This window comes from Seriola aureovittata, chromosome 16 (assembly GCF_021018895.1).
Source record: "Seriola aureovittata isolate HTS-2021-v1 ecotype China chromosome 16, ASM2101889v1, whole genome shotgun sequence".
Taxonomy (NCBI): domain Eukaryota; kingdom Metazoa; phylum Chordata; class Actinopteri; order Carangiformes; family Carangidae; genus Seriola; species Seriola aureovittata.
Window position 1 is genome coordinate 23,438,161 of NC_079379.1, and position 17,073 is coordinate 23,455,233.

At 42.2% G+C, this 17,073-nt stretch overlaps 1 protein-coding gene across 9 annotated transcripts in view; it reads right to left on the minus strand.

Annotated features, from left to right (window-relative positions):
• Nucleotides 1–4,719: 4,719 nt before the first annotated feature.
• The window catches only part of ptprua (protein tyrosine phosphatase receptor type Ua), a 196,872-nt gene continuing 184,518 nt past the window's right edge, over nt 4,720–17,073 (minus strand). For all 9 annotated transcript variants that reach the window (XM_056398886.1, XM_056398885.1, XM_056398884.1 and 6 more), the window contains 4 exons: nt 15,039–15,164; nt 9,462–9,619; nt 8,585–8,720; nt 4,720–5,799 (listed from right to left, as the gene is read on the minus strand). In XM_056398886.1, coding sequence (XP_056254861.1) covers nt 5,737–5,799; nt 8,585–8,720; nt 9,462–9,619; nt 15,039–15,164 — 483 coding nt within the window. In that variant the 3' untranslated portion in view covers nt 4,720–5,736. The remainder of the gene's footprint in view (nt 5,800–8,584; nt 8,721–9,461; nt 9,620–15,038; nt 15,165–17,073) is intronic.

The window sequence follows — 17,073 nt, forward strand, 5'->3', positions numbered from 1 at the left end:
TACTATGACGTTTTTATGACTTTTTATGCCTTACTATACTATGACGTTTTCAGGCCTTAGTATAATATGCCGTTTTAAGACTTTTTATACCTTACTATACTATGACATTTTTATGACTTTGTTTGCCTTCCTATACTATGTCGTTTTTAAGACTTTTTATGACTTACTTTACTATGTCATTTTCATGACTTTTTATGCCTTACTATACTATGACGTTTTCAGGCCTTAGTATAATATGCCGTTTTAAGACTTTTTATATTTTATTATATTATGTTGTTTTTATGACATTTTATGCCTTACTATACTATGACGTTTTTATGACTTTTTATGCCTTACTATACTATGACTTTTTTTGACTTTTTATGCCTTACAATACTATGACATTTTTCTGACTTCTTTTGCCTTCCTATACTATGTCGTTTTTAAGCCTTTTTATGACTTACTATACTATGACGTTTTTATGCCTTACTATATTATGTCGTTTTTATGACTTTTTATGCCTTACTATACTATGACGTTTTTATGACTTTTTATGCCTTACTATACTATGATGTTTTCAGGCCTTAGTATAATATGCCGTTTTAAGACTTTTTATATCTTAATATACTATGACATTTTTATGACTTTTTATATCTTACTATAGTATGACGTTTTTATGCCTTACTATACTATGTCATTTTCATGACTTTTTATACCTTACTATACTATGACATTTTTATGACTTTGTTTGCCTTCCTATACTATGTCGTTTTTAATACTTTTTATGACTTACTATACTATGACGTTTTTATGACTTTTTATGCCTTACTATACTATGACTTTCTATACCTTACTATACTATGACGCTTTTAGGCTTCACTAAACAATGTCATTTTTATTGATTTTTATGCCTTACAATACTATGACATTTTTCTTACTTTGTTTGCCTTCCTATACTATGTCGTTTTTAAGACTTTTTATGACTTACTATACTATGACATTTTTATGCCTTACTGTATTATGTTGTTTTTAGGACTTTTTATGCCTTACTATACTATGATGTTTTTATGACGTTTTTATGCCTTACTATATTGTCACGTTTTCATCATTTTTTATGCCTCACTTTACTATGAAGTTTTAATTACTTCTTTTACGCCTTATTATACTATAATTTTTTTATGCTTCACTGTCATATGAAATTTTTATGTCTTACCATAGTCCGACTTTTTTATACTTTGCTCTAATATGAAAGTTTTATGCCTTACTATACAATGACATCTTTATTCCTTAATATACTATTACTTTTTATGCCTTATTCTACTATGACCTTTTTATTCCTTATAAATTTTCATAATTATACAATGGCTTTTTAAAAGAGTAACATTCCGCCTGTGTTTGGCAAAACATATAAAGCATTGTAGCAAATAAATACTGTGTTTATTCAGAATAAATATAGCTTCATCAGCTTTATCAAGCACTTAAATTATATTTCACTCTTAAAAGGTAGAATTTACTCACCATATAAAACCCATTAACGACATTTTATCATTATAACATCAGGTCTTTTGCTGTAATACTGTACTGATACTTGCCTGCATGAGAGTTCTGCCCCTGATGTATTGGAGCAACATTATGACTTGACACCTACACAGCTTCCACCAGGGACACTGAGGTCATGTCCTTATTATTACTTCTGGGATTTCAGGGGGTTTAGTTATCCTTGGGGAGAGGTTACACACTACAGTTAAAAAAATTACAAATTCTTGGTGTCTTTATGGCCAGTTGCTGTTATTTTACACTCACTATATTTAAGTTGTAAAACATTTATAGCAACAAAATAAAAGAATGTAGTGTGATGGAAATTATGGGGAAATTATAGGATTTATCAGAAATGAGGATTGTATGTCAGTCAGGATGCACAGCATTACTCATATGACTCAGGTCAGTACAGGTCGCAGCACCTCAGACCCCCTCACCCTCCCTCTGAGCCTATTGTCACCGGAGAGGCGGAAGATGGAGATGCAGGCCCTGTGAACTGCAAGCCACTGGGATGAAGGAGGGTCATTATTGATTTGCCCTCGGCCATCGCCTCGCATCTTCCCTCCCACCTCAATAGATTATCCTGTGGGTGGGAGAACAGTCTCATCAGTTTTTTCCTGCCCCACGTTTTCACTCGCTGCCACAGGCTACCCCGACTGATGTGCTGCCTCCGTACCGAACGCCGTATTTGCCATTAACCGCTGCCTCTATAGACGTTCTATCATCCGGGCCTGACATAATCAATGATGATTGCCTTACTGAATGAGACGTTTTCTTAAAAAAACACCAGCTTTTATCGTCAACTGCCCTACCGTCTTGAAATAGGGTTTGCAAGACCTTGTGGGACATTATTTGATTTGACCGTGTAAAGAGACGAGAGAGGCTTCCAGTCCACATTCCTGCTAAGAGCAATCTAATTTAATGCAATGTAAAGTCGTGTCAGAGATAAGATGAATCCGCATGGAGATAAAGTGAGCTCAAATTGAATCTGCCATCAGTCGAGGAGACGCGCCGATATATCTATATTCAGCAGCCGGGCTGTGGTCCACCTCCCACCGTGAATTTGTGTCAAAATGAAGGAGATATTAATTGATTCATGTGGCTACTCACTGCATGGCTGGAGCCTTAACACAAAACCAGCAGCGGGACGCGACACGTCTTTGTGTTTGTGTTTGGACAGCTTCTCTTCTGCAGAATTGTGCAGCCAGGGTGGCAGGGCCCCCATGCGCCTACATATTCCCATCAGCCCCTTTGGCTCCTCTGAACGCTCGCTACTGATTGATTACAGAAGTTAAAAAGCTGCGCACTTTAGACGACAGGGATGAGGAACAGGCTCGTCCTGCAGAGCCTGCTGGACACCATCTTAACACAAACTAACCCACTGCCGGCAGATCTGTGGTGGAAACCTGCCCGGCGCTGTTTATCAATGGTCTGTTCAAACAGCGCAGCATGTCTGTTCTTTTGTGTGGGTATTAATAACTTATGAGTGAGAATTTGAACAATCAAAAGGCATGCATAAGTCTGTTGTGATTGCTCTCTTAGTAGGAGGGTGTGACAATGAAAAATGAAACAAAAGAGCAAATAATAAACTATTGATGTGTGGAGCTGCAGTGAGAGCGATGACTGCAGGTAGTCTGGGACTGAAACAATGCCACCACTTTTAAGATTACCGAGCGTTGTTACCACCTTTATGCAGTAATTAGATAATCTGTATGTTTCTGTCGATTGCCTGGAATGAGTATAATTTCCCTGCAAGTGTGTGTATATGTGTGTGTGTGTGTGTGTATATCTGGGGATGCTTATCTTGATGATTTCATTAATCACAGGACGTTTTATTCATATACACACACACACACACACACACATACACACACAAACACACACACACACAAACACAAGAGCCCTGTTTTTGTTTTTCACTGCATTCAATCATCTAGAAAAGTCTCAGTTCCAGCGCTTGAATGCAGCCTTTCAGACTGAAACAATGGCTCCTACAGTAATTACAGACACCGCCGCTGCGACAATGAGACTCACACTGTTCTCTAAAGCTTTCAGATCAACCTCAAAAAGAAAAGAGGCAGCAGCAGCAGAGGCAGAGGCATATCTGAAGACCTGCTTTCTTTCCAGCAACACACCAAGAAAAAAAGACACATTTCCAGGTTTGTGTTTGTGTAATCTGCTTTGAGGAGAGTGCCGTCCCTGTCCTTTTGTGCGCCGCACACAATGGCAATTGTGTTTTTTATCTAACACGCATTATGCAGCTTTTCATCATCTTTTAAATGCAGTAAAGGGAGATCTATTGCCGTGGAAATACAAAGAGAGAGTGTAATTGAACCTGGGAGAAAACAGTGACAGCCAAACAATACAGCCAGGCGTGCCCTTTGACCTTTATCACAATATTTGACTATTTCTAGGGGTTCATTCGTCCTGCTGTCCGTGCTCCCTCCTCTGCATACGTTAGAAAATCATCTGTCAGCGTCCCGTCTCTCATTTAAAAAGTGCACAGGCAGCAGAGGGAGTACAGTATATTGATAAGGAGAAGAAGAGTGTAGGGCAGAAGAGGGTCAAACAGTGAATCACTTGAGCTTATCAGCCACTCATAAAACACAGTAACTAGATGTGACATCACTTGTAAAGCGCCACATGCAGATTAAGTGCGTCAAGCCCTCGATCAATGGATCATCAAGACTCTCCAATTAAAGAGGTGGCTTAATACCAGAGGCTCTGTTTGGTGCTAATGATAAAAAAAAGTCCATTAAAGTTGCTAATTAAATGATAAGCATAAATTAAAACACAGGTCAAGAGAATGAACTGTGGGCTTTTTAAGCGGCGATATCTGCTGGCTGCACGAGGCGGGGGCAGGGGAGGTAGTGGCGACCGATGGCGGAGGTGTTAAGGAGTCATCAACAACTCCTCCATCACAAACTCATAAACGCTTAAAAATAGCTGTGCAGAGTGCGGCGTGGGCCACGTATCCCGCTGGAGCTCAGTGAACAGGGGCGGGTTATGAAACCTCAGACTGGGGCGCAGTTTTAATGAAGGGGCACATTTGTAAAATGAGTAAAATATGTGTTAAGTGCATTGTCATTAGTTGGTGTAATAATTAAATGCCACATAAACAACCTTAAATATTCTAAAATGACACCATATCCCTCATCCCCGTCTGTGAGGTGTAAAAAAAAAACTCACCAGAACGCATGGTTGTTAAGCAACAACATCATATTTTATTTCTTTTCCTTTTTTATACACTATTTAGAAAATAAAACACATTGAATAAATACAAATTTAGAAAGCGACAGATTTTCTCTGTATTCTCACAGCAACACGTGGTTATTCTTACAAAGCTCTCTCGGAACTAGCGGAAGGATTCACGTCGCAGGAATCCACCCTAAAGCAGACTTGGGCCACACACTGCAATGAAACACTTAAGACTGGGCATGCAGATGCTTGAAGTGGTCCCCATTTACAGACACAGAGAGAATGGATTGGCACATTGATAAGACGTTGAGAACATCTAGAAACATCTGGGGGTGGGGGGTGGGGGGGAAGGAAAAAAACATCTATATACACGAAGAATAAATAAAGAGAAAATAGGTCCAAGACAACTCTACTGTACAGATATGTCCATCGTTTGTGACGACTTATTTCCTTTCCTCCCTCAATTAACCTTCGATCGTCAGTCTCACCCACGATTAAGTTCAGATATAGTACAGTACGACATGGGATGTTCACCAACAGCAGATTGCACCATTTTACAGTGTTACAAACAAACACAAAATATCACCCAGTGGTTGGCATCGACTGTAGTTCCCTTTCAGTGTTTGTTCACAGTAAGGCAGGATACAGCGGAGATCTTTGAATCCCGTCATCGGGGGGTACAACAGGTAGTCCGGCTGCCTTTGACAGTGGTCATATATAAAATGAACTCCACTCCGGTTAGTGTCCTCTGGTTTTGGCAGGTGTAAAGTGGCACTAGAGAGTACACGTTGGATCAGAGCGCCGAGGAAAAGCAAAAAGGGTGTCAGTAGTATGTTACAAGTTGTCCAGTGGGTGTTCTCAATCAGTCTTTTTATGGCAAACAATGTTTCATCCAGGCATGGCGAAGAAGACAACCAGAGCTGTATACATGGTCTAAGGAGCCGGGAGCAGAAATCCAGGATGCGCGATCCGGGTTCCAGACCTTCTCCTTGAGGAGGAACAAGAAGAGAGGGATAGGTGCTATCTGACTTCCAAGCAGTCCAGGTACTCCTGGGCCAGGTCATAGCAGAACCGATACTGCTCCTAGGAACAGAACAGAGGTTTAGTTTTCAAAAAGTAACACTATGGTTTTCCATAAATTTGCATTAAAACTCCATATTTTCCTCTTCTCCTGTGTTTTATTTTGAAGTGTTGATCCATATTGTGATTTTAAGAACCAAAAACCATCTCAGTGTAGTTTTACATCTCCTCTCTCAGGCTTCTCTCTGCAGCTCTAGTAACAACAGGTCCGCGAGCCAATCAGAAGAGAGGAGGCTCTGGGCCTCTCTTCTGATTGGCTGACTGTTTTCTGAGTGATCCAATTAAAATATAGCAGATTTCAGGGAAACACTCAGGGAAAACAAATTCTGCAAGGTTGGATGGTGGGTTCAGGTGGGCGGGGCTTGGGGCGTGGCTAAGAGCACTGACTGCTTTGTTGTGACATCACAAAGTTCCAGAAGTCCTGACGGCTGGTTTTAAGGCTCAGTTTCTGAATACAGGCTGTGTGCATTTCTCTGTGGACTGAGGCTTTGATACTTTCACAGTGTTAATATAGAAGCTAGAGCTGATCTATAATCACACTACACATGGAAACAAAATATCACTTTGTAGAATATGGGATCTTTAATGAATTGCAGAAGTTATTTAGTCAATACTGTAATAGACAATAGTCTATGTCTACCTGCATTAAGCCTCTAATCTTGATTTTAAAGAAGTAGTTGGACATTTTGAGAAAAATATTTATTCGCGTCCTTCCTGAGAACATTAATATTACTCTCATGTCTGCACACTAAATATGAAGCTGGAGCCAGCGGCTGGTTAGCTTAGCTTAGAAAAACAGTTAGCTTAGTTCTGTCCAAAGGGAACGGGCTAACTAATTAAAAGGTTATATCTTCTTGTTTAATGATTACAAAAACCAAAGTGTAAAAATATCATGTTGTAGTTTTATGGCAGTTTTATGTTGCTGAGTATTTCCTGGCTGGGAGCAGTGAGGTTCCTAAGTCTCTGCTGGTTGCCCAGCAACCTCATAGTGATGCACCTGGCCAGGAAATACTCCACCACATGGAGTCATGAAACCAAAATGTGCCATTTTTACACATGGTGTAATGAACTTCAGAGGTGCTGCTGGTGGATTTTGTTTCCTTTGAAAAGAGCCAGCCCTCGCTGTTTTCCCCTGCTTCCAGTCTTTATGCTAAACTAAGCTAACCCGGTCTCCTGGTTGTGATTTCATATTAAAACAGACAGACATTAAAGAAGCATCAATCTTTTAGCCAATAAAGCCAATAGGTGCATTTCCCAAAATGTCTGACTGTTCCTTTAAAGATTTACATCTCCAATAGGATCCAGGCAGCTCGGGGCTGAGTGCCACAGGCAGGGTAGGGAAGGCAAAATATTGAGAGAGAACACGGTGTTGGTTTTGGTCTTTTCATTGGTTTTTTTTTTAGTTTAACAAAAACAGAGAGTATTGCCAGCCTTATCCTTTAAACCCATGCCTCTGATGTGAATGCTTTTAACTATGCATCCAAATTCTCATGATGAATACCAATCCAATAGTACTTTGATGTGTTGGTCATATGCATCCTCAGAAAGTAACACTACATGTCTGCAAGACGCAATTAAGCCCATGAACGGTGGGGACACATGGCTGCAATGATTCATCTGCTGTCTGATCTCCTCATTCAAAAGCCACCACATCTCTTACACAGCTGCATTGCATCCTGGTCTCTTAAGGTTACTGTGGGTGGAGGGATTGGTAACGCTGTCTGCTCTACAATGGATCTCTCCCCGTTTGACTGCTGAATGTCACTGCTAAATAATGGATGTAGGAAGAAGACCTTTTTGAATCTATAGGAAACGACACAAAATCCTGAGGTTTCCTATTGAACTTTGCTTCAAATAAAAGGTTTTCTATGTTTGACCAGATATTATGGAGATTATTAGAGCGCACAAACAACAACTAAACAAAGCCAGGGGCTTAAATTACACAACAGCTGACTTTAAATGGTCTGAATGTGAAGCTAATTTACACCCTGTTAGCAGCAGGTAGCTAGCTAGCAATGTACTGTATGTGTGTTAGCTCAGACTCTGAACGCCATATAAAATGCCATTTAGTTTAACTTTGTTATTCTGCCTGACATTGTGTTAATGTTGGCCATTTTCTTTATGGGATAGGTTACTTTGGCCATAAACACAACGAAGCCTCTTAGCTGCAGTATTCTTCTGGTGTTGCTTTTTTTTTCATGCATGTAAATAGGTAGCTAGCCATGTAGCTATGTAAGAAGATGATGCTCATTCTTAATCCTTAACTACAAAACTCTAATTGGCCAAGTTTTGTTTCTTTATCCAGCAAACACAACAATTAATGAGCACCAGGCTAACTCTGACTGATTTCAGAACTTCTTAAAAGCTCTTTCTGTTATTTAACTTCGGTCTTTCTCTTTTTTCTTGTCTCTGTACGTTCATAAATTACAGGGATACAACGATGGGATAAGTGCAAATTTTTCTTGCAACATTTTCAGCTCATGCGGACAGAACTTTATCTTAGTTCATGCAAATTTGTATTGATTTCTGTTTTTGTATGCACTACACTTTGTCTAAAATGTAATTCCCATTCAGTTTTACTGTGTAATTTCCCGTTTATGCTCTTTTTCTAAACGAATGTAGAATAAGTGAGTAAAACACATTTGATGTATTTAATGAGAGTGGCTGATGTAAATTCTCCTGAGTTCCTGCAGAGAGGCTTTCCACTTCCCTGGCATTCCCCGTCTGAAGCAGCAGCATGGTATATAATATGATTCAGTAAAGAGACTTAGACTCCCCACTTGCTCACCATTGTCTCCACCATGTTTGGCTTAGAGTTGCGCAGTGTTTTGGCAGCAAAGAACACGTCCACCATGCTGTGGTGACGAATCATTTCCAGGATCATGGTGCAGGCACAGAAAGTACCGCTTCGACCGCCGCCGTTCCTGCTCCAGAAGAAAAGAAACACGAAGACACGCGACACACACAGACAGACACAAACGCACAGAATAGAAGCATAAAGACATGAGTGACCTAATAAAGATGTGGCACAGCAGCTCAGACAGCCTCTCAGAGGGGGAGCTACAGAGTGAAATGTCACAGTTGGACTGAGCACAGATCAAGCATGCTGTCAGAAAAAGGCCAACTGGCAGACTTTCAAGATGAATATCCCAGTAAAGTTCTCATTAAAATACAGGAGCGGGCAACTTAATCAGATATGAGATGTCTAACACACAGCCTGACCTCCAGAGATCAAAAGGCCCTGACATGGAAATGGGAAACAAATCTAGTGGAAGGCAGGCGCCGTAAATCAATTAGGTGATGCAATGACACAAACACTTAATGCTTAATTTTTCTTCTGTAATGCAGAGTTAATGAGATTTAATGATTCTCAAAAGTATAAGAACTTTTTCTTGAGTGTGACCATGGCAAGTTTTAAATAATGGCACCAAGGTGAAGAGTATGAATGCAGTCTGGCATCTTATTAGAAACACATTCTACTTCAGGTCTGAAAATTCAAAGCTGTCTCAAAAGCTTTTCCATTCAGACACGAATAAAATTCATGAGCAGCTGTTGAATAATAAGTTTTAATTGTCACTTTAAAAACGTTGGAAATTACATGAACTTAGATTGCGGTTTATGTCTGAAAAGGTTCATTTGTGTAGGTGTATGTGAAGTGGACTCACAGACAGTGGACGATGGTGCGTCCTTCTCCACACTCCATCTGCCAGTTGTGAACCTGAGCCAAAAGGCTGAGGAAGGCTTTCTTGGAGTCGGGCACATCGCGGTACGGGGACCAGCGCAGGAACTGGAAGTGACGCACCACAAGCTGGCCTTCCTGAAGCTGCAGAGTAAGAGCAAGCGGAGAGGGGGTGGGGGTGGGGGTGGGGGTGGAAGTGAGAAGAGTTTTATTTGTCACCATTATATTGCATTGCATATGCATTAAACCCATCGCATATGCTTCACACTCCACAAACTCATTAAAATATCTATCAGGTTATCAGCCAGAGGGGTTTCTGTCAACACTTCAAACCCGCTCGAGTTCAATGGCAGAGCTTCTGTTCTTAACTTATAATGGGCTGTTAAAGGCGCACTGTGTAGCAGCGTACTGTCACTTGCCACATTAAAATGAGATGTTATCAAAATGAATGTAAACATAAACCGCCATGCCATCAAAACTGATGGCTTCAGCACTGCATTTTTATGAAGCAGCAACAACCACATGCAGAAAGGACTCTTGCTATTATATTAAAGTCTTTACAGAAATTTTCTATCATTCTCTCAAATACAAAGTACATATATATACATATCTTTATACATAAAGATAAAATATGATCTTTTCCTTCTTCTTAATGTAATTTTTTAATGTTTTTGTCCTTGTGATTTTGAAAACATTTTTCCATAATGATGCAAAAACTTGTATTCATAGATTTCTTTGGCCACTTGGGGGCAGTGCAGCAAGCTTTAAACACAACTGTTAGCAATAATGAAGTTACTATTTGAGAACATGTTAGCAATTTCTTTTTTACGCAACCAGCCAATATGAAGCGGTGATTATGGCCAGCTGATTAAATGTAAATCCAATGTACACTCTTCTTATTGCTCTGTTTTGGTCGCTGCTAAATTCCCAATAAGGCTTATGTTCATCAGCTAGTTGCTAATGTTGTATGAGATTTTTTTTTTTTTCCACTCGTTGTCACTATGACCAACCCTGTTCACATTACACACAGTAGCGTGATCCATTGTTAATAGAAAAACATTGATTATAGCAGCTTTAAAGACAAATGTCTTAACTGTGTTTTCTTTATTGACACATATCGCAGCCTATCAGAGTCCACCAACCTCCACAGGGTCCAGGATTTCTCTTTGTCCAAAATTAAATTTTGATATTTTTGGACTGGGAGCAATTGACCCAAATCTATACTTCAAAATGTCCCTGAAAAACTGCTGGTAATATCAGAGAACATGCAGAACTGAGGGTTTCTGGGTTCGTGTCTTTACAAATTTCAAAGACTTAGTAATTTCAAAGAATTTCAAAGGCCACAGATATCTGAAGCTGCTGGATGGATCGTGAAAAATGACATCTTTAAGTCATCCTTTGGATTTACTTTTCTTAAATGATTACAGCGATGTTTCCATCCAGTTTTTCTCACCAAAACAAAACGTTCAATGTTTTATTTCCTTCTTCATATAAACATTTTGTCGGAAAAATGCACCGACAGAGGAGGTTTTCGGGCCACCGCGAGGGTGAGGTAAGTGGGCGGAAGCGGGGTTTGTCAGCTGAAGGGTTCTTAATGACAAGGATGCATCTGTTCAACTAGCAGCTGGAAACATCTACAAGAGACTGCTGAGAATCTACTGAGGTCAAAGGGTGGGGAGCTGGAAGCATTTCGACAGTGTAAAGATGGAGCTCGACTAAATTACTCAGACAACGCTTGAGAGTTGGGTGTACACACACACACACACACACACACACACACACAAACACACACACAGTCCGCAAACACACTCAGCAACACAAAAGCCACACAGATATTGAATATGGTGATAATCAAGAAACTTCTTTAAGTAATTGTAGATTGTAAAAACATGGAGTTTTGGAACAGACTTTCTGTTTGTTTCAGTACTGCATAACTGCTCAAACAGAACCATATCTGCTTATTAAGCAGGCCTCTGTACAATATGTGGCTAATGACATTATCATGCTGTTGATACAGTTACTTTGTTGAAAGTGGGATTATTATGCCGCAAATCATTCTGACCGCTGGGAACAACAAATTCCAGCTGGGACCTAGGTCACCATTCAGAATCATTATATTAGTATCAGGCTTCATTACCCCTCTTAAAAATAAATGAATTGATTCAGTGCCAGGAAATGCCTCCCACAGCAATACAGAGCGGGAATAGTCTTTTGCTGAGGACTTGAGCGATTGTTTTAGTCCATATCCTATATCAAAGTGAAAAACATGTCACTGGATAAGAAAATTATACATTTAAACAGCAATTATGCCATTAAGGCAAGTCAAACTGGCACTGTGGATGAAATAAACAGGTTGCATAAAGAAATGTGTGGAGACTAGGATAACCCCAGTCCTCTGACAAACGAGTGGTCTGTGGTCCACGACTCTCATGCCAGAATAATTTCCTCCACTACCCGGTCTGACAGATGTTGGCGAGTCGGAGCCTTCCCTCTGTGAGAAGGGGCTTGAGATACAAACAGCTGGTTGCTCCTCCTAAACTCCTCATTTCTGCCCAAACAGATGCGTAAGGCTCGGACTGGATACAGCGCGTTAACGCAACCGGAACACTGAAGAGAAAATGTGGCTCCTAGCTTTCTCACAATCTCACCAACACACACCACCTGCCGTCACACAATGAGCTCGCGGTCTCAACCACCTTCAGAGGTAGCGCCTGCACATTCAAATTTAACCTCTCACATGCCAGGCCTAAACGGCGAGACGCTTAGGGTACGGATGAAACGATGTACGGCAGCACGTTTGGGCCATGGATGAAACGGCAGAGAACAGGAGCCACTGGAAATCCTGCGCTCGGAGCAACGTCAGAAATTACTTACGCCATCACTCTTCTACACTCTTGGCGTGATTGACACTGAAGCCCAAGATGGTCACGCAGTGTAATAACAAGTATACATATGCTAACACCCAAACAACCTGCGTAGCTCGTACAGGGTTCAGATCTGCTTCGGCATTGTTGAAAAACCCTTGTGTGACTACATCCTGGAAAGCGAACCTCTGTGTGCTGCATATATACTCATGTGAAAAGAAGCATCTTGCTTATCTACAGATGTGAATCAGTCGCCTGGTCCAATGGAGCGGACCAGGACGTTGTGTGTGTGAGCATTCTAAATTTGTACTTTCAGAAGTTGGTTATGAAGAAATGTAAATCTCCCTTTTTTTGGGATGAGGAAATACTAGAAGAGGTGCAGATTCATTTCTTCTTCTGGCAAAATTCAAATTGCCGCTTGGCTTAAGAGAAGAAATTTCAATCTCTAAGGCCCTTGTGGCTTCCCCCCTGCGGCTTCTGCTAAGACCACACCATTGAAACGCTGTGGTTTCATTGCAAACTGAAGTTGTAACCGCTGGCAATGATTGTCAAGGGGTGAGCTGCACATGCGTGCCAGTCTTTGGCCTCGGCTGCCAAGGGGCCTGGGGCCTTGAAGCTCAAAACTGGAACAGCCGCGCCTTCTTGTGGCGACAGTTTGCCATACACTTGTTGATTGTCTCTTTTCTGAATCACACACTGCCCACTTGGCATTAAGCCCGGCTGCAACAGTGGAACATATTCCCTCTTCACTCTGAACTGATCCTGGAGGCGCAGTGGGGTAAATTAACTGGGGACCAACAGGGGGAACGTGTGCTTCTCCATCAATGTGAACGGATTGAAGATGGTGGGCTGTTACACAGCACTGACTGGGATAAGGGGGAAAATCTCCTCTTCTTCTTTTGGGAGGAAGAAGAAACTACCCATCTGTCCCAGACAGGCTCAGGGCAGGGATCTCTTTGAGTACTAACAGCCGAATCTCTGTTGCCACTAACCACAGCTCCTAAGTGGCCTGTCTCTTCATACCATCCGGGGGATTGGAGGAGTGAATCGATGCAGCTGTGGGTTTGGGGGGATGGCAGTGTCAGCGGGGAAAGAATTTTTGCTTCAATGCTTTTGGCCCAGAGAGCCCTGCTGATCAGTCGCCGGCTGCTCTTGGACCTGAAATCTAGCGCCTTCAAAGCTCCTGCTACAAACCTCTCAAAGCCACAGCCGCAAAGCCTCGGCAGGATGGTGGTAGCTGACTGCCGAGGTGTCATCTTGCTGGGGAAGGCAGAGGTCGAACGCCCCACCCCTGCTGCTTTCTTAGGCCACTAGCCTGCTGCACAGAGATGATGGTGGGTCAAACAGGGAATCTTCCCCTGCCTTGGCTAAGCCCATAAAGCGGCCACAGCCCTGAACTTCACCTCTACACATGCAGAGGATGAAGCCCAAGACGACACATATTTCCTCACAAACAGCCTTGAGACTTGAACAACCTTGGCCCATCTCTTGGAAGAGTTCAGCCTGATAAGCTGTCAGCAAACCAACCATACTTGACGGACTGCGCTGTTGACTTGCTACACCTTTTCTGTACAGGAAGGGATTGAAGCACTCCATCTTACCTGGGAGAGCAGGTAAAGGTGTCTTGGCGGTTGGAATGGAGATGGTAAGACATCAGCTGCTGCTACAAGCCCCAGAAGCTCAGTGTTAGCGAGACAGGATCCCTGTGCCTAAAAGCTTTTGTCCCAATAGAGTCTGTTATTGTTGCTCAGCAGGGATCTGATGAGAAGGCAGAACTTTTCCATCGTATAAATCCTTCTAGCTCCTCATCATCCTGTCAAATTAAAAGCCCCCCTGCAAAGTTGTGTAGTGGCCAGTCATATGCCTAGTTTTTACTCTAAAAGAGTTCTGGTGGTTACAAGCCTCTTCCATTTCACAGTTAAGTGCTCCTGGTAACACTCAAAGCTTTAGACATGGTTTTACACCCTGGCCCTGATCAATGCCTCACCACAGTCTTCAGAGAGTTCTTTGGACCTAATGGCTTGGTATTTATCCCGACCAGCAGCGAAGGGAAAAGGGTCTGAATACTTTCATGAGAGGTTTCACTTTTTGATTTTCAGTAAACGTTGTGTCTAAAGTGACCCAACGCCACTGTACTTTTTAGGACTGTAAATAAAAAATGTATTTCTTTGCATGTATTCTGATAAGACGTGGCTACTGATTTACCTTGTTTCAAACCAGTGCCTGTATTGTTATTGTTAATAAAATACATTGTTTTCTTGCACATTGTTCCGCCTGCGGATCTTTCTGTCTCCCCGGGAGAAACTTTATGTTTTGCTGCTTCCCCCTCATCCCCTGGTTCCCTCACAAATTGGGGGCCTATCTGGGATATTTGAAAGAGAGAATCAGGGAGTGGGTTCATTGTGTGGGTATAGTTGTGTTGTGTTCAGATTGTCTCCGGTGAGTATTGCTGCCTGAATTAACCAGTGTCTAGCCTAGTCAAGTGTGTACGTATACAGCTTCCCTGATTAAGGTAGGTGAGTGTCCAGCTGGGCTGTGCCAAGCCTTTCCATCTGGCACTCTTATTATTTTGCCTGTCTCTAATCCTTCGGGGAACGTAACACAGATATATTCAAATATCACTTAATGGCTCTATACAGCATCTTCATAAACAGGATAACGGGACTCTGCCTTTTTCAGCTTGCGGCGGTTCTACCTACCCGGGTGATGTTCTGAACCCGGAAGAGACGGATGATAACGTCATCGTCCGCCGTCCTGGACAGAAGCTCCACGGTCATGGGCCCAAACTGCTGCAGCCCGGGCTCAGGCCAATACTGCAAGCATGGCTGAGGAGAGGAGAGGAGAGAGGAGGAGAGAGGAGAGGAGGAGGAGAGGAGAGAGGAGAGGAGGAGAGGAGAGGAGAGGAGGTAACCGGTCATTAGTCCACACTTGCTTGCGGCAGGACAAACCATTAAATGAGCAGCCGGTGATGGTGAAGTCCAGCAACAAGACACCTGAGTATTGACAGCACAGACAATTAGCTTAAATGACAATGATTATCTACAAATAGTAAATTAAATTAGCAAAAAAAACCCCAAAAAAACAACCTGCTTGTTGCTCAGAACAATCCCTCACATAAGCCGTGGTCACCTAGGCTGAATTATTTATGACTCGAAATCATTACCATTAGCACATTATAAATTAATGGGGTAGGAGACCTCGACTGTGCCAGGAAGTTAGCCTTAGCTTCAAGACCCCCCCCCCCCCCCCCCCAGCCCACAGAAGAAGAAAACAACACACAGGGGAGCAGTGTTGATGCGCTGTGGTGACTTTGGGGTTGAGGGGACCCCTGGAGAAGGAAGAGATAATGGCATTTCAAATTGACAGTAGGGTATTAACAGGTGACATTGGGCAGGAGGGGAGATAAATATTTATATATGTAGAAAGGAGACTGGCACCCCCAGCTCAGGACAGCAAAGTGTGTGTGTGTGTGTGTGTGTGTGTGTGTGTGTGTGCTGAAGGGATGAACTGTTAATCCACTGACAGCGAGAGAGACAAGGAAGGAGAAGGAGAGAGTGACAGAGGAAGAAGGACAGGTTGCCGCTGACAGGCACGGGCGGAAATGTTGAGCAGGAATCCGACACGACGCGGTGACAGAGCGGCGATAGGGAGATGGCGGAACAAACCCACACATGAGCAAACAGGGAGGGGAAGCGATAAGAATGTGTTAATGCCATGACAGCCCGTGGAAATTGAATGGCATCCAGGACTGAAGCTTTGTGGCAGAGCACCAGTTGAAGGGGCCAGACGCGTGGTGACCCGTTCTCGCTGTGCTGCGAGTCACATTCACGTCTGATCTGAAGAGAGGGAAATGGTTGACATGTCGTTTCCACCGGTGTCCATGCGTTACACCGCAGGCAATGACAATATGAACGGTCGTCTTTTTCAACATTCACTGAGCGAGAATGAACCGACTGACTGACGGACAGCGGATAGTTTCATATCAACCGAACATTAGCTGCGTCCAGCTTCTTAAATGTGAGGATTTACTGCTTTATATCACTGTAGTTTCACCGTCTTTGGGTTTTGAACAGCAAAATTGAAACAACATGAGCAAACTGAAGACCTCAGGCTAAAAGTGAGGAGCACTTTTTCCACTAGTGTTGACATTTTACAAGCTAAGCGATAAAATAATTATTTTACACTCAAATCAACTGATAAATAAAACATTAGCTGCAGCTATAACATAGACTTGACTTTTTATGGACACGTTTCCCCGTAGAAACATCAAAGATGTTCACACAGCATGCTCAGTTCAGTTCTTCGTTGTAAACACTGTTTATGTGTTATTGTTCAAACCATCTTCCACTCTTCTGTTTCCAGTGAGAATTGGCAGCTACTAACAGCGATAATGCTAACCCAGAGACTTGTGACTGCTGTTATCAGACAGCAGGAGTTAAAGGCAGAGAGGCACCGGTAGCATACAATATATGAGAATGACAATCAATCAGGTTTTGGGTCTAAGAGTAAATCACAAGTCACTAAGACCTACTACACCAACTACACAGTCAGTGATGTGCTGCAGGTGCTTTGTTAAAAAATACAATAAGATTTTGATGGCAGTCAGTTCTGCTACTTGGACACTGGAAAAATGTAGTTTTCAATACTGATTATCTTGCATCTTGGAAAAGCTGCGCTGCTGGGAAGCTGTTATTCATCAGAACCAAAAATGCTCTTCAGATCCCAGTTTGTTTG